At 36.5% G+C, this 18,722-nt stretch overlaps 1 protein-coding gene across 2 annotated transcripts in view; it reads right to left on the bottom strand.

Moving 5' to 3' along the window:
* Positions 1-1,263: 1,263 nt before the first annotated feature.
* Positions 1,264-18,722, bottom strand: part of LOC135113100 (sedoheptulokinase-like) — a 30,117-nt gene continuing 12,658 nt past the window's right edge. For both annotated transcript variants that reach the window (XM_064028138.1, XM_064028139.1), the window contains 7 exons: positions 16,869-17,036; positions 16,276-16,393; positions 15,739-15,880; positions 15,105-15,202; positions 14,684-14,855; positions 14,264-14,459; positions 1,264-13,946 (listed from right to left, as the gene is read on the bottom strand). In XM_064028138.1, coding sequence (XP_063884208.1) covers positions 13,757-13,946; positions 14,264-14,459; positions 14,684-14,855; positions 15,105-15,202; positions 15,739-15,880; positions 16,276-16,393; positions 16,869-17,036 — 1,084 coding nt within the window. In that variant the 3' untranslated portion in view covers positions 1,264-13,756. The remainder of the gene's footprint in view (positions 13,947-14,263; positions 14,460-14,683; positions 14,856-15,104; positions 15,203-15,738; positions 15,881-16,275; positions 16,394-16,868; positions 17,037-18,722) is intronic.

The raw sequence follows: 18,722 nt of genomic DNA, 5'->3' as shown, positions 1-18,722 counted from the left end.
CTTCACTAGACCCTTATCTTCCCTTCCCTACAGATGATGTAAGGAAGGAAGCGTTATATTTAGTGGGAAATTGTTAAAAATATATTAGGTAACTTACATTGTCTGCCCGCCATTATCTCCGTCAGGGTTTGCTGCTCGCCACCCCGCCTCACTAATCGCCATTTATTCCCGCCATCCGTTGTTCCTCCATCTTCTCACTCACCTTGTCACTTCACCAGGTCCTTATCTTCATTTTCCGATAGATGATGGATGGATGGAAGCCGCAAGAAGATAAATACTCGGATTATGTAATCTCGTCATCCTTCCTCTACCTTCTACCTTACTTCTCTGTTACTTCTCTGTGATTCGTACGTCACCTGTCGTTCCTTTAAGTTATCAGCCGATGGTAATTTTCTTATTTTTCTCCTTTTTTATCGCTTTTCTGTGATTTTTTGCTTTTAAAAATAGCTGGAATTTAGAAATTATCGAGTTTGTAACCTTATGTTTCCATTGGTAATGCTTATTAAGAAATGCATGGTGAATATTGGGTAGAATAAAAACAATATTGAAAATGTCTCCATAGTCTTCTAATAAACTATAATACCTGTACTTTTACCTCTTTATCTATAGATTTCACTGGACAAACATGAAACTTTTTTAAAATGAGAAAATATAATAGACAGACAAGAAGGTACCGTTTAAAAGTACGATAATTTACATAAGCCCTATAGAAAAATATGGAAAAAGGATGAAAACATTAATTACAGTCCATAAAGGGCAGTTTCTTTCTTCTACTATTCATTAATATAAATGGACTATATTTTTTGTCCGTAAACAAAGAAAAGAGAAGGGGAGGAGTGGGGAGAAAGGGGAGATAGCCTACTCTCTCTCTCTCTCTCTCTCTCTCTCTCTCTCTCTCTCTCTCTCTCTCTCTCTCTTTAAATACGTAACTACTTACTATACAAATTTTAAGTCTAAGTACAAATTAATAGAAATATACATAAAAGATCTTCACTGGTTTTTGTATAGAATGTTATAAACAAAAGTAAAAACATAGTTTTGTCCAACGAAACAGACTTTATTTATTTATTATTGTCATATATTTGTTTATCTATTTATTTTTATTATTTAATTATTTTATTGTATGCATTTTATTGACTTATTTTATCATTATTTATTGTATTTTATTCCATTTGTTTGTTCTACCCATTCATTCATATATCATTTTATTTTTTCTCACGTGAATTGTAGACAAAATGGGAAGATGAAAGTCAAACAACACGCTCCTGATTCATCACTTTATTGCTGCCTTTACAAATCAGTACATGCATGAGCCTCTACTATGGCTGGCTGGCTGGGTGTGGTCACGCTGCCCCACACTCCCAGCACTGGTCACTGCCCTCACATAACCAAGCAGTATTCTTTTAGTCTCCCCTACAACTCCCCACACGCGGCCAGTATTATTATCATGCCAGTATTCATTTGTTCCCTAAGTGTGGCTAGATTATCACCACCACACGGGAGAGAGGATGTTGAAATGTTAACTGACTGTCTGTTTGAAATGATAAGAGGTTTACGAAAGACCAAAAGCCACCAAATTTGCTAGTATTTTCGTTAATTATGGGTTAACTAACTGCACTACGACAGGGAAGAGAGGAAGAATAGTGAGTATCATAACTAACTCACTGACTTTATTTGAAATGATAAGACTGTTCCGAAAGACCAAAGAAAAAAAATAATAATAACTTCGTCAGTATTCCCATTAACTGTGGCTAAACATCCCTTTCACCGGTAAACTCTGGAACGCCCTGCCTACTTCTGTATTTCCACCTACAGGGACAAAATTCTTCCATTCTGGTCGTGAGGTGTGGTGTGTTTAGCTTGTCTGTCTTAACTAACACTGGGAAGAAAAAATAAATAAAGAAATAAAAATAAATAAAGAAAGAAAACGGAAATATAAAGAACATCGCCAAAACAACTAAATTACTAAACTGACTACCCTTCACATTCCAGCCTGCTTTAGAATACTGACACAATAATACTGATTGCACATGGGCCTTTTTAAGCATCTCAGCACATTGTAGTCCTATGTGAGTGTATATCGGACCCTCCTACACGTAAATAACACATAAGGCTTAACGTATATTTGTGTTTTTTTTTTCATAGAGTATACAGTTTGTGACCGGATTGAGTTCTCGAAGACACGGAGGTTGTGAAAAGTTACAGACATAGAGGAAATACACTGGTGATTCTTGGTTTACATCATTTCTTTTGGTTTACATTTTTTTTTATATATGAATTCAGTTTAACATGAATATATTAACCCTTTCACTGCAATGGAAAACAAGAAAGAAGGGAGGGGGGGATTAAAAAGAATGGATTTTGCAATTCCTACGCTGTTGATCAAGTAAAGATGTCTCAGAGTGATTGGTGATTAAGGAAAGACGTGCCAAACAACAGTCAAAGGGGTAAATTTAATTGAATTTGCAAGATGTTTTCACTTCAGCACAACCTAACAATAATTTTCTTAATTTTTCTTTGCCTTTTAAATCTTCTCGTCCCTTGAATTTCTGTAGTTTTAGCTTTCATATTTCAAGTCAGAAACAAGGATAAACTGTACCTAGGGATTAGTATCATTCACTCATCATATATATAAACGAATTCAAGGGGAAAATAGTGTAATTCATCAGGTCAAATCCACGATCTACCCTTTTTTTTCATTATTATTAATATTATTATTATTATTATTACTATTACTACTATTATTTTTTTATACAATATCTGTTAAAACAATGCCTTTGAGTATATATACATCGTGTAAACCAAGAATCATTTTGTATTTTGTATCCAGTGTTGTATAAGATGTATTACTAAGACTTGTAGAGTGTGTATTCTATCCCGTTCTGTATTAAGCAAAATATTAGTATGATTTGTATAGTAAATAACAACATCAGCTGAGTATTAAAGATATATTAGTATGCCTGTATTGTGAATGATATATCCAGCTGTGTTTTGGGGTGGAAGTATTAATGATTGCATAGTGAATTATGATATCAGTTGTGTATTAACCTTTTCACTGTTATTTGATGTGTTTCCTTGATCACAAACCACTCTTAAGTATTTTTTTTACAGTTCTATACCCACTTTTACTTATCACACTAGTTAAAAATTGATAATCTACGCTTTTCATTCCATTTTTCTTTCTTGTAGGTGTTCTAAAAGACTTCAAACACTGTCTTTTTGTGAATTGTCAAGTAATTACGTTAAAGGGTTACGGTAGTATTAGTATGACTTGTAGTCTAGATACTTAATTACATCCAACTGTATTAGTATACGAATAAATGATATACATAAAAAAATAAATAAATAAAAGAAAAACATTCGATATTCGAGTGACATGTATAGTGAATAATAGTAACAGTGAATAATAATAAACATCAGCTGTGTATTGGAAAAGTATTAATATGATTGATTAGTGAATGTACAATCGTGGCCAGAAGTCTTGTACACGATGTTTTCCTTCATTCTTCCTTCTTTCAATTTTCCTTCAGTTTTTCTTCAATCTTCCTTTATTTTCTCTTCCTTTCTTCCTTCTGTCTTCTTTCAATCTTCCTTCTGCCTTCTTTCAGCCTTCCTTTACTCTTCCTTCACTTTCTTCAATCTTCCTTCAGTCTTCCATCCTCTGATCTAATCGTTTAAATTAGTGGAATAGAAAACGGCATGTAAATAAACTTCCGGCCACGACTGCACATAGCTTATAGTATTAATAAGACTCATATGGTAAACAATTGTCTTTTTTTTTTTCCTTCTTTAGATGGGATACAACCTGCGTACAACTATCAAAATAAAGTCTTTGTCCACAGCCCTTTATAAAGCCACAATAGAATGCACGTCATAAGATACGGTTAGTCATGCGGTTATTTATTCAGTTAGTGGTATACAGTCATCCCTCGTTACCCACAGTTTCAGTTTCCAGTCACTTTTCCACGGATTGCTAACGACCACAAATTTAAATAACAGGAGGCGATGAAAGGCAGCCTATCAGTGTTCATTCTTTCCTTTCTTTATTTCTTTCTTTCTTTTGTTAACTGATGAATAAAATGTTTGTAATCACGTACATGCAGTTTTTTTTTTCTTTATTTCAACAAGGCTTTGGGTACTCAGGGATGTTCTTAAAGGGGGGTACTAATTTTCCAGGGGTGTGTCCGTCACCTGACCCCGATGGGAAACGAGGAATGGCTGTACGTGTGAATGACTGATTTACCTGCGTCTGTGATGTCAGGTGGTGATATTCGTGAATTGTTTTACTTATTCACTTATTTTTTACTTGTATTCATTGTTATACTTTGTTATATATCGCTACATGATAAAGTACAATGTAAGGGACCGTCTAAACCTACGGAAATTAGCCTACTGTTTTTATAGGCCTGATATGAAATAATAATAATAGTAATGATAAAAATACTGACAGTAATAATAATAATAATAATAATAATAATAATAATAATAATAATAATAATAATAATAATAATAATAATAATAATAATGTCCTGCACGTTTAAATAATAATAATAATAATTATTATTATTATTATTATAATAATAACTAATAATAATAATAATGTCCTGCACAGATGTTTAAATAATAATAATAATAATAATAATAATAATAATAATAATAATAATAATAATAATAATAATAATAATAATGTCCTGCACAGATGTTTAAATAACAATAATAATAATAATAATAATAATAATAATAATAATAATAATAATAATAATGTTTTCTCTGACAACCTATATATTATTTTTTCTATCTTAAATTTGTGCTTTTGCTATCACTAACAGGTAACTCTCTCTCTCTCTCTCTCTCTCTCTCTCTCTCTCTCTCTCTCTCTCTCTCTCAGTGCCACACCCTCCCATAATCTCCACCGGTGCTACTGAAGCCACAGCAAACAATAAGGCAATAGGAAACACAACAGGCAGGCAAAAACATCACCCCTTCTTCCTCATTGGTACATTTCTGCCTTTATTGAACCCCTGCATAGAGGTTATGGAGCTGCCACTAGAGGGGGTTAGGTTAGGTCTCTCTCTCTCTCTCTCTCTCTCTCTCTCTCTCTCTCTCTCTCTCTACTTAGTCCTTTGTTTATCCATAACTTATATCTTTCTATCTATTCACCTATTTCACTTCATTATTTGTCTATCTAAATTCTAAAGGTTGGAATTTTGTTGGTTGCATTATGTTTTTTTTTTCTTGCTTTTTTTTCTTGTTATATTCGTTTTTTTTTTTTTTGTCTTAACTTCATTCTTCTAATATAATATATATATCTTTCTTTTTTACTTTTACTTTTACTCATCATTTCACTCTTATAACTTCAATGTCTTTCTTTAGTTTCATCACCTAATTCATATCACATAAATTTTTCTTGCTTTCACACTCATTTAATTTTTTTTACAAAGTCGATTTCCTTGCTTTACTTTCATCATCTCATTCTCACAACAATTTTTTCTGAATTTTCGACCAATTTCATTCCTGTAAACTAACTTTCTTGCATTATTTTCGTCATTTCACTTTTCCACCATTCTTTCTCACTTCCATACTCATCTAATTCTTACACAAGAGCCAATTTTCTTTAACTAATTTCAGTAATCTCATTTTTACAACACAAAATAATTTTTACATTAAAATTCATCATTTCACTCTTACAGCATTTCTTCTTGTCTATTCTTCCTTTATTACTTTTCATCTCATCCTTACAACATTACTTTCTTCAATACTTCTTTCTTGTAACATTCCTTCCCTCCTTCCTCCCTTCCTTACTTTACAGTCTTCATTATTTCCACATCCATAACATATTTCCTTCTTGCCTTTCCACACACATCACTTCATCACAACATGCCTTCCTTTCCTGTACACCTGCATTATTTCCCCCTCAAATACCATCCAGGCACAGTGAACCCTTGATACAACCCTGATGTAGTGAGTGTTGCAGATAACAATCCCTTTCAGCCTTATACACCAGCCTGGGATGAACTTCTAATCATTATAAGAGGCAAATACAACAAGCCCTTACTGTTTCCAATTATACATACAATATCTGAGTTTGAGAGATTTACCAGTAATGAGCATCAATTTTTTATTTATTTATTTATTTTTTTTTTTTTACATAATAAACTTGTCTTCCCTCCAAAAACACTTCTTTCCATCAAGAGTTCACTGCATCACTGATCTTACAGCTAACAAGTAGTTTATTTACTTCTCTACATCAAGGCTTCACTGCCCTGCCCCCTTACAGCTAACAAGTAGAGTTTATTTATCTTTTGAAGTCATAAACCTGCCTTTTGGAGCATAATAAACTTGTCTTGCCTCAAACACATCGAGGCTTCGCTGCCCCGCCCCCTTACAGCTAACACCTACCCTAGTGATGACCTCCGGGATATGTGACTCTGGCCATTGGCACATACGTATTGCAGGAATGAAGGTATATATGTAATGGAGAATATGTCCGTATCACATTCCACATGCTTCAAGTATTTGTTTCAATTTGCTGTGAGTCGTCCATGCAAGGGATCAAATCTTATTTCTACAGGACATTGTTTGCAAGCCACAAGTTTTTATCAATGTGAACTTCCTATACATTATTTTGTTTGGACAGACTTCCATGATATACAAGTAGGTGTAGTACATGCGTTATCGTTTGTCAAGCCGATATGCTTTAAGTGAAATTATGTACAGAAAGAAAATTATTGTATATCAAAATTATAAAAATATTGTTTATCTTGTTATGCACACCATATATTCCTCAGCATGCCAGTGTCCCCAAGCACCAAGATTTTTCTAAACCATGAATTTGTAATCTAACAATGAACCACAATATTACTTCCAATGAGTCACCCTCCTCACACAGCTCTCAATGATCAAAACATCATGAACCGGAATCAACCATATATACTGAATTTCTTACATTGGTTACTTGTCAATATTATTAATGAGATTTTTCAATTTTTTTCTATTCTCAAAATCAGCACAAACAAGAACTTTTCATATTTCTAAGTTGACATTTTTTTTTATACTAATTCATTATTCATCTGTAGTTATTTCAAACTTTATTACTCACATAAATCAGTTCAAATTTCTCATACTAGCTCATTATTCATCAGCAGTTATTTCAAACCTTATTCATCTCTCACATCAATCAATTCAAATTTCTCATCCTAGCTCATCATTCACCTGCAGTCATTTCAACCCTTACTCATTCTACACACAAATCAGATTGGGTTTACAATAAAATCCCGCCTTTCCCAGAGATTCATTCCAGCAGCGTGCTTCGGTTCCTCGGAGTCCTTAGCATTACCTGGAGCCAACATGACCAGGCTGGGTGAGGACACCTTAGCCGAGGACACACACGGGGACATCACATCAGACAAGCAGACATCTCGGGAAACATCATTATGCGCCATTACACAGTGACATCAGGAATTACGTGGCATTACACCTTAACGTCGGGAATTAAAGATACTGGCAACTTTACCCACAGACGGAAAACTTCTCTTCACACTATGAACATTAAATTAATCAACCTTCCCTGTCTTCCTTCAAAACACCTCACCTTGTTGTAAGTATAGGACAAGATACCTTATGATAACTTATATATAACACAGGCTATTACACTCACACATTTATATTTACACAAAGGCTGCCCAAACATCACTTATTTACACATGGAAAGTCAAACAGCCACCTTATCCAGCCATGCAGTCACACAGCGTTGCCTTATCTACAAAATACAGGCTGTTTATCAATGTTTTTTTTTGGGCAGTAATGAATGATGCTTATCTCTCTCTCTGGCATTCCTTGATGAGGTGGCCACAGCAAAGCAGCCTCCATCTCTCCTTATCCAAACATTTCTTGCCTGTTCAAATGTTTTATCAATACTAGCACCTCTTTTGTACACATTTATCCCATCCTGATTCCAGCCTCAATCTCTTTCTATCCAAAAATTTCATATTTACGTAATCCTTCCACCTTCCATTTTCTACCTCTCCCTATCCAAACATTCCTTTCTTTTCTTCCATCTCTTTCTACCCAAACATTTCACATTTACTCAATCCTTCCACCTTCCAGTCTCTACCTCTCCCTATCCAAACATTCTTTTCTTACTTCTTCCATCTCTCTGCTTCTTCCAGCACGTATTTCACACCTGTACTCCTTTTATCCTATCCCAATTTCCAGTCTTTGCTCTCTCACCACAACTGTTTTCCAAGGCCATAGAGAAGATCAGCCAGGTTCTCAAGAGTGTTTCTCCTGTTAATAATGCCCAAAGATCATTAATCTGTCACTAGAACCATTAAAAACACACTTAAAAACCTGTACCACTTCAACTAGAGCCTTTGGAAGAAGTGGAGGTGTGGTGCAAAAGTGTTTCAAAATGAATCTCACGCTTGACTCTCCTTCCTGCATCACCCTGTACATTTTCCTGCCTCCTGTCGTTACTTAAAGTCTAAATCTACCTTACGTGCTAAATTATTATGAAGTATCTTTCTATAGGTCAGTCTCTATGGCTCTATGGTATGCTATGAGATATGGAAGCTAGTTTGTGGGTGTGAGGTCATGCTAGTTTGCTGCACTCAAGGAATATTATATACTGTACTATGTTCATGGGAAATTAAAAGTGTAAATGTACTATGATGGTGTATCCTAAGGTGGAATTGTATATATTGTAGACTAAGCATTGACTCAAAAAACGTAACGATTTCTCTGCTAAACTTTGAACATTATAATTCCTCTGCTCAATTTAAATGTTATAACTTCTCTATTCAATTAAAACATGATAACTTCTCTGCTAAAACTCAAAACATAAATAAATTCTCTAAATTCAAAATACTATAACCTCTATGCTCAACTAAAACATCATAAATTCTCTAGTCAACTAAGACAAAACTGCTCTACTCCGCTCAAACATAACTTCTCTACTCAACTCAAAACAACTTCCTCACCCAACCAAAAGTACAATAACTTCCCTACCCAACAAACAAAACAACTTCTCTTCTCAACTTCCCAATCTTAAAAAAAAAAAAAAAAAAAAAAAAAAAAAAAAAAAAAAACAGCATACACAAGCAGTCAAGACCCTCACCACCTCCAGAAAACAAGACCCTGATTCAAATAAGGATCCTATACAAGACCCCCTCACATAAGGACACCCTCTCTCCCTACCAGTCACCACCTCACTGTTGCTTATCTGGTAAAATTCCACTTAAGTTATCTTGTTAAACGTTCCCTGGCATTCATTGGAAGAGCAAGATTCCACAGAAAGCATCACGGTATACAGTTGTCTATCTGTCCGTCAAAACTCCCACTTATTCACACTTGAGCACTGGAGATGCTTCTGAATATTATACATCCCTGACTGCACGACATCCAAAATATACGAAGATACGGTAAACTCTGCATTTATACGAGATTTCTATACGCTTTTCCACTTATTATTTATTTAGTAATTTGACGTAAAAATTTTCTACAAACGCACTTCCTCACATTAATACAATACTGTGATGCTCATGATGCTCACAAGATACAGTTAATTATCAGAAATCAAATGAAAAGGTGGAATTTCTTATCACCACTGTTCTTTTGTGGGGAAAATTACAATTTGTTTGCGCATTTTCCCTTCAAGCGGCATCTTTAGGAACATACACCTGACGTGAATGGAGAGTTTACTGTACTTCACGAAAACTGAATAATTTGTTAGTTGACCCGATTAATGCTACCGTCAGAGTATTGGAAGTTTTTTTTGTTTTTGCAAGGATGTGAAGATAAAGAAAAAAAAAAGAGAGAGAACAGGAGGCTAATTCAGTCTTTTCCAGCACATAAAACTAAGAAAATAAAAAAAAGCCTAAAAACTGTGGATTTGAGAGAAATGCTCTACAAAACTTGTGCATGTGAGAAAAGTTATCCAAATGGCCTAGCAGTGAGGGGACTAACACACATCCAGCCACTATAAACGCTGCATCTACACACTGGCCAAACGTAATGCGTGGCTTGCTCGCTTTCTCGCAATGCACACAGGCAGAGAATCACCATGAAGGCATTGTGTCCACAGCAACACATGTAAGCTCTCCTGCAAATCCCACGGGTAGGTTCAGATCCCCTTAAACTGACCTCTAATCTTTTATCCTCTTCTAATCCTTTATGTGGAATTATAATCATTTATCAAGAATCGAGTATCATAAGTTTTAATAATTTATCAAGAGTTCTAGTCTTTTCCAGAATTCTAATCCTTTATGAAGAATATTTTATCAACAGTTCTAATCCTTTATAAAGAATACTAATAATTTCTCAAGAATTCTAAAACCTGAAATATTCCAAAATACCAATGTTATTTGAAATTTATCTGTACTTCAACACCAGTGCAACACAAAAGCAGTACTGTAACATTATGAGTCATATTACAGGGGCTGCCATGTGTAGGCTTGCTGGCTTTGAGTAGTTTTCCTTGTGTTCTTATACAAGGTAAAATATAATTAGTACTTCAAAATACACGTTATCATAACATTCAGTGATATATTTTCAACAAATAATTATGTACAATATTTGTTATTTATGTATGATTAATTTTTTTTTTTTTTCAGAAAGTAATCCTCTATAGTAACACACACACACACACACACACACACTTTTACCTTCAATCTGGCAACACTTCCTTAATCCTTCGTAAAAACACAATCATACACAAGCCACAAATGTCACACACATCAGCCCACCTCTACCCCAAACCCAAAGAGTTCAGGATGAGAGACTCTGAACCCACACCTGCCAAACAAAGACAGCAACAGGCACAGCACAGCACAGCACACCTGACCCACGCCAGCGCAGCACATCTGACTCACGCCGGCAGGTCTGTGCACACCAACAAGATGCAAGTCCCTACAAACACTCTTGCACTGAGAGTCGGGACAGCGGCACAAAATTGCAACGCCACAAAGACTCTTGAAGTGAGAGGTGCTGAGCGGCAGAAAACTATAATTCCCACAAAAACTCTTACACTGAGAGTCGTAAGAGTGGGAGAAAATTGCAATGCTCGTAAAAAACTCTTGGTGTGAATTGAATAACTGGCATAAAATTACAAGTCCCATTAAAACTCTTACGGTGAGTGGCAAGAGTGGCGGAAAGTCACAATTCTAACAAAAAAAAACAAAAAAAAGTTTGCATTAAGTTGGGACAAACCAAAATAAAAAAAATAAATAGATAAAAAATAATCAGCAAGCTTGTACATCAGCACTGTATTGCATATAATTGAGCAAGCTGAGTTATACAAACACACATACACATATACACCACATCACTGCCTTAAGCCGTCAAAAAATATACGTAGAAGGAGCACGGTGTATTGTTGTATCATCGGAAATTCTTCAAACATATCGATAAAGCAGAATAAACTTGTACTTTCCGTTTTATTTATATACTATGCATTTGTGTGGTAACTTGACTACTATTACTACTACTTACTACTACTTTTACTACTTTGAGTGTGTAAGGCGCTATGACAACTGAAGGGAGATTATGGGGGTGGTGATGGTGGTGGTAGTAGTGGTGGTGGTGGTAATATTGCTGTCTATGAAAAAGGTGCTATTATTATTACTACTATTATTATTGTTATTATTATTACTATTGTTGCTATTATGCATTGTTATTGCATAAGTGTGTGTGTTTTCTTCTATTCTATAAGTTATCTATGAGTTTCTGTGTCTTGTTTATTGTATTTTTGGGGGTAATTCTCTCTTTCTCTTTTTCATCATTCATTTTGGAAAACTCACATTTTCTCTCTCTCTCTCTCTCTCTCTCTCTCACACACACACACACACACACACACACACACACACACACACACACACACACATACTTTTCTCATTATTAAGAAGCACGCTGGAAAAGGAAGAACAAAAAGAACAAGAACAAAATATCAAGAACAAGAGGAGAATAACAAGATCCAGAACAAGAACCAGAAGAATAACAACAAGAACCAGAAGAATAAAAACAAGAACCAGAAGAATAAAAACAAGAGCAAAAAGTATATAAAAAAAAAACTATTACATAACCTAAACAAATCTGTTCCCTATACTACAAAATAGCTGCACTTACTTAATATAATAATCCCCAAAATTCACCTGTTTTCATGTTTCAAAAGACTGGCCAAAGATGCAAAATATGGAAAGGAAAAAAAGATCGAAAAAAAAAAAGGTCAAGTTTGCTGTTTCCTCAAAAAAAAAAAAGTCTTGCATCACATAACAATAATGCCTAAAATAAAAAAGCTTTCGTGTTTCAAGTTATTGGTGAAAGACACAAAATAAAAAATAAATAAATAAATAAATATAAAAAAAAAAGCTGACTCAAATTTGCTGCTTTAAAAAATAAACAAAGTAAAAAAAGAAAAGAAAAATCTGGAAAAATCTTGATAGCTTGTCAGTAAAGAACCTTGCAATACAATACATACCTAATCATTACCATACATGTGGAAATAATGACAATATGTATACAATTCTCTAGCACCTGTATACATGAACAACACACAAACGCACATACACACATACAGGGACAGCTACGTGTAGGCCTGATGGCTTCTTGCAGCTTCTCTCAAGTTCCTATTTTTCTTACATATACCACCAGCTCACTGAAAGCACAATAAATGAATAACAAGCCTCTCTTAGCACGCTGCCTGGACCACCAACCTTTTAAATGCAATTGGTGCTTTTTACATTCCAAAAGGCAAACTGGCACATAAATTATACAACAGTGTCTTGCAAACAATCTGCCTTATTGCTGTGCTCTTAGAAATGAGGACTCCATGGCACTAAATACACAGCGTTCACTGCTGCAAGGTTTATCTATGGCAGTATATATATTGCATGCATTATGGTGAGTGCTTCTCTCTCTCTCTCTCTCTCTCTCTCTCTCTCTCTCTCTCTCTCTCTCTCTCTCTCTCTCTCTCTCTCTCTCTCTCTCTCTTCAAAGTACATACAGCTTTGGATGCATGAAATATTGTATAGGAAACTTAGGTGGTGGTTCTTGTGTAATATTGTTTTCTTGTTTTCCTTCTTGTTTTTATCAGTCTATAATTTGTAACTAAATGCCATTATTTGATTATCCTAATTTTAAAGGAATAAACTCTTATCTTAGATTATTTTTTAAATGTGACTGTGATTTATGATGAGGAAATGAATGCATAATCTTGTGTTTTTCCTCTAAGTGTCTAAATGTTTAAAATGAAATGAATATGTGAGTTTGTCTTGTTTTGTTTTTTCCTTATTCAAACTAATGCATTAATTCAGCATCTGTTTGGAAACATACAATAATCACCCGCAAGGTACGATATGGTGATGGGTGCACATTTATTGCAGACCCTTATGAAGTGGACTGGCTGCCGTCATTTGCAACTTTCCACAATTACTGTAGGTATGAAGTAGTCTAGCTTTTTTTTTTCTCTGTACTAACTCATTACCTTATTTTCTCTGTCTCATTTATTTAGCATCAGTTTGGAAATGTAGGTATGAGTAAGTCTTTTTTTTCACCATACTAACTCATTATCTCTCTCTCTCTCTCTCTCTCTCTCTCTCTCTCTCTAAAACCATCACTAAAGAATAAGAAAACACTCCACAACCACCTCAAAGCACACAGAACCAAGGCACTTCACACACACACACACACACACACACACACACAAGTATACTCATTCTCATCATCACAGGCGCCACCACAGTCCACCACAGTCCACCACAGCCTAGTCTGCCCCAGCATTGATCGCCGCCAGTGCTGAGCCGTACGCTGCGTCACCCCTGGAGTCGAGGGTGGTGGGCAGCTGGTAGGCGTGCTCCAACTCCTGCAGCAGTATGGGGTTTCTGGCCAGTGCTGAGCCCCCACAGATGATGCTGGTGATCTCATTCTCCTCCAGCATGGACCGTGGCATCATACTGTGGGGTTGGGTTAGGTTAGGTTAGGTTAGGTTAGGTTAGGTTAGGTTTGGTTTGGTTTGGTTTGGGTTAAGTTAGGCTCAAAAACAAGGAACAATTAAATGGCTATGTAAACAACACTGCATCACTTAACACCTAATCCTCTAATCTTCTTATTCTTTGCCTTTCCTCCTCTATTTGTACATACTTTTTGCCATTTTTCTCTTTCTTTTCCTTCTTTTTCTTTTCACATACTTTTTTCCCTGATATATTCCAAGAAGTTTTTCTTTTTGTTTCCTTTCCATGAATAGCTAAAGGCAAGAGATATACCACCCTACCTGTGCATGTTGGTGATGACGCCTTTGCACAGGGACCGCATCACCTGCCCCAGAGAGAGGTTGCCCAGGTCCACATTCGACACAGAGGCGGTCTGGAGGGGGCAGTGTCGCTCGCCGAAAAGTGTGGGCTCAATCAACAGGTTGGACTCACTTGCTGCATCTCCGCCAAGCTCAAGAATTCGTTGCCAGATCTTTGCTGTGGGGGAATGGTTAGGTATGGTGAGGTGAAGTGAGGTATGGTATGGTGTGGTATGGTAACATTAGGTAAGGAAAGGGGAACTGAGACATGGTAAGGTAAAGTTAAGTTAGGTAAGGTAAACTGAGTTAAGTAAGGTAAGGTAAGGGAAGGTAAGGTGAAGTAAAAAGGGAGGAAAGATGAAGTAAGATTAAGTAACCTCCCCCTCCGACAGCCAGACTCACACTGCGGCACAGAGAAGCCAAGGTCCAGGCTCCACTGCTGCACCATCCTCACAAAGGCTGCCAGCACATTGCCGCCATTGAGTGAGGCGGCCACGGCGAGGTAAGACTTGAAGAATGGGAAGTACTCGATGGGGCTGGGGCTGCTGGGGGGCTTGCTACATGGCTTGAAGTCCTATGGGAGGGGGGAGAGCAAGGAGGTAGCTGTCTTCATTATTATTATTATTCTATTTTACATTCTTATCTTTGAGTCTAATCTTTAAACTGAGTAGAAATTGCAAAAACTCTATTCGTTTTCATCACTAACTTTTTGTAGATGTTTATAAAGACATAACGCATTGCTTCTGGTGCTGCTAATTGTGTCGTGTCGCAGTGAAAGGGTTAAGGTGCCTTCGTGCCCTTCACCTGTGATGCCACCACTCACCTGCGGCATCTTGAAACACATCTGGGCAGAGGTGGAGATGTTGATGATGGCCTGAGTGTTCTTGGTGAGCAGTGGAAGCACGGAGCACTGGAGGTCACCTGGAGGCACACAGGTGAACAAGGCTCTTAACAATATCTCTGTAGACTCAATGATTTTTTTCAGTGGTTGTAAGGGTTGTCTTACTGCATTGTTGTAAAGCTGATAGTGTGTTTACAGCTTTTTAACAACCTTTTATAGTTAGTCACATTATTTCACAGTCCTTCCATCACTTTACAAACTTTACAATCTCTTCCAGTATTTTCCAACTTTTATCAATACAGTATTTTATAAATCTTTAGGAATCATTTACTTTACACAGCACTTTCCAATCCTTTACAATTCTTCCCAGCACATTACAATCCTTTAACAATCTCTTACACCATTCTACAACCCTTTACCAATCTTCTACAACACTTCACAACCACAAACACAACCCACACCACCACCAAAGCACAAAAACCCCTTTACAACCTTTATAATCTCTTAAAACAACACTTAACAACACTACCAAACTTTACAAACTCTTCGTACACCATGCCCTCCTAGTCTCCCTTCAAACTACAATGGCACCGTAGATTCTAGCCCCGGCACTCACCTAGGGATGCAAGGACAGGAGTGCCAGCAGGGATGCCATACCAGTGCACCTTCAGCTTGCCCGCCTCCTTCCCTGAGTCCACCACCTTGGGCAGGAACTCCAGGGGCAGCCCGGCATCCTGCAGTAGTTCTGTGTTCCACTCCTGACGGGGAAGTGCTGGTTAATAGTGGCAGGGAGGGAGGGTGGGTGGGTGGAGGAGGGAGAGGGTGGAGGGATGGAGAGGGAGAGAGTGAAGGAAATGAGAAGAGAAGGATATTGAGGAAGAGGAGAGAAGTGTAAAAAAGGAAGGAAGGAAGGAAGGAAGGAAGGAAGGAAGGAAGGAAGGAAGGAAGGAAGGAAGGAAGGAAGGAAGGAAGGAAGGAAGGAAGGAAAGATAGAAAAAAGGAAGGTAAGAAGGTGAGTAGACAAATTGAAGATTGCAACAAACTAAAAAAAAACCAGACCCTGTAAATGACAACTAGGTAAACACACACACACACACACACACACACACACACACACACACACACACACACACACACACACACACACACACACCTTGGTTTCAGTGTTGAGGTATCCCCAGGAGGCGGCATTCTGCACAGACATGACAGGCTTCTCCAGGCCACACAACATGCACACGAGGAAGTCATGGATGGTGGCAGCACGATCAAACCTGAAGGAGGAGCAGAAGGAGGGTGATGATAAAGACAAGGAGGAGGTGGTAGAGGAGGGTAAAGGTGATGAGTAGAAGGATAAGGAGAAGGAGGATGATAATGATAAAAACAAGGAAGAAGAGGAAGTAGAAGAGGAGGAGGAGGAGAAGGAGGAGGTAACAAAAATATGAGATACAAATTGTGGAAGAAAACAAAGAAAAGTTTGAAAAGAAGAAAAAAATTAAGAGAAAAAGAAAAAAAAATCTGAAGACCTGAAATAAGAAAAGGCAAAACACAAAGTTTATCTAAAAACAAAGAAAATAAAAAAAGAAATTGAAAAGAAAACAAAGAAAGAAAGGATAAATAACAAAAAAGACAAAAGCAAAGAAAACAGAGACATCATCTAAACAGATAATAAAGAAAAAAAAAGAAAAATGCAAAATCAGAAAAAAGAAAAACAAAAATGCAACACAAAGAAAAACAAAGAAAACATACTTGGTGAGGTGGTCTGGCTTGTGTTTGGAGAACCAGAGCAACGTGGCACAGCCGTAACCAGAGGAGATGGCGATGTGGGACTCCGGCACTGGCAGCGACGAGAGGAACTCCTGGCTGCACCTGCTGTCCTGCCAGGTGTACAGGTTGCTCACCTCGTTAAAGGTAAACCTGGGGAAGGACGGCACAGGTGAGGCCATCAGGTGAAGCTCAATATATGTGATAATCTGGAATGCTTTTATAATGTTTAGTTGAAAGTATTAGAGATTTTAATGGTAAAGGGTAATATTCTTATACTTTTTGAGAATTTGATAATCTGGAATGCTTTATAAAAGATGGAAAGTATTAGAGATTTCAATGGTGAACTTCAATATTCCTACTTTTTTTGGAAATTTGAAAGTCTGGAGTGTTTTTAAAAGGTTCTAGTGGAAAGTTTTATGGATTTTTATAGTGTCTTTATAATTCTAGTGATATTTGACTTTATATTAGCTGCCACTCAAAGAAATAAGTCCAAACATGCTGTAATAATACCATCACCACCACAGTCTTGTCTAAAGCCCTTATTTTCCGTTATGGAGCTGGACAGCTTGTGAATCTCTCCCCCTCTTCCACACCCTTCACCCTCCACACTCAGTCTCCACAGTTTCCTCACTCTTCACCCACACACGTTGCAAGAGCACACAAGTACAATCCCAGACACAAAAGTACCGTCACAGGTAATGTTAAGTACAAAAGCACCATCACACAAAATGCTGAAGGGAAAATAAACTTGCAGATAAATCTTACAATCTCAAGTGTTGTTTTCTTCGTAGTTCTGCCGATAAGAAGCGGCACACTCGGAAAAGTACAAACTCAGAAAAAAAAGTACAAAATCAGAAAAAAGTACAAATACACCGCCACACAAAATGTTGAGGGGGAAAACAAAGTTGCAGATAAATCTTACAATCTCAAGTGTTATTTTCTTTATAGTTTTGCCAATAAGAAGCAGCACACTCAGAAAATACAGGTTCACAGATATCACAGTACTGCAGGGAACACACTTTGAAGTAAGTTTTGCAGTATTAAAATTTTTATTTTTTATTTTTTTGGCAACAGAAGCTGCAAGCAAACAAAAATAAAAACAAAAACAGTAATAATGTATTAAAACACACTTTACCATAGCTATTTATTATTTGTATCATGTATTTTTATTGTGATTACCAATCTCTGCTCTGAATAATTTTTCGATACAGGCTAACATAAATAAACGAAACATAATTAAGAAAAAAAAAACATGAAATAAGTAAAACATTAAAAAACAAAACAAATAAATAACATAAATAAAAAAAAAAAAATCATAAAAAAGAAAGAAAAAAAAACACTTTGAGGATTAATATCACAACCTCCAACCTTCAAAACACCACTCACAACACCACCTTACAACCACCACCCTCTGCCTCACTGCCACTCCCAATACAAGGCTGCAGACACCCATGAATACACAATGAAGCACACCACAACACAGCAAGGGAACCCACACACTCAATCAGCTGGGGTTAGATAGAAACCTGAGAGCATTTCAATTTCATCAAGATTACCACACAGTCCCTCACCAAGCACAACATTCTGAAACACTTCTGTCCGAACCTCGATCACTTTTAAAAGCCTCTAGTTGAAGTTACACTGGTTTTTAAGAGTGATTTTATTTTTCTAGTGAGAGATTAACAAGAGTTCTACATTATTATTATCATGAGAAACACTCTTTAGGTTACTTTTAAAAGCCTGTAGTTAAAGTCATATAAGTTTCTAAGGATATTTATGGATCTACTGACAAATTAACAAGATTTCTACAGTATTTACATGAGAAAACCCTTGGGA

Source organism: Scylla paramamosain, chromosome 25 (genome assembly GCF_035594125.1).
Source record: "Scylla paramamosain isolate STU-SP2022 chromosome 25, ASM3559412v1, whole genome shotgun sequence".
Taxonomy (NCBI): domain Eukaryota; kingdom Metazoa; phylum Arthropoda; class Malacostraca; order Decapoda; family Portunidae; genus Scylla; species Scylla paramamosain.
Note: the sequence above shows the minus strand (reverse complement) of the source record. Positions and strands in the feature narration are given on the sequence as shown.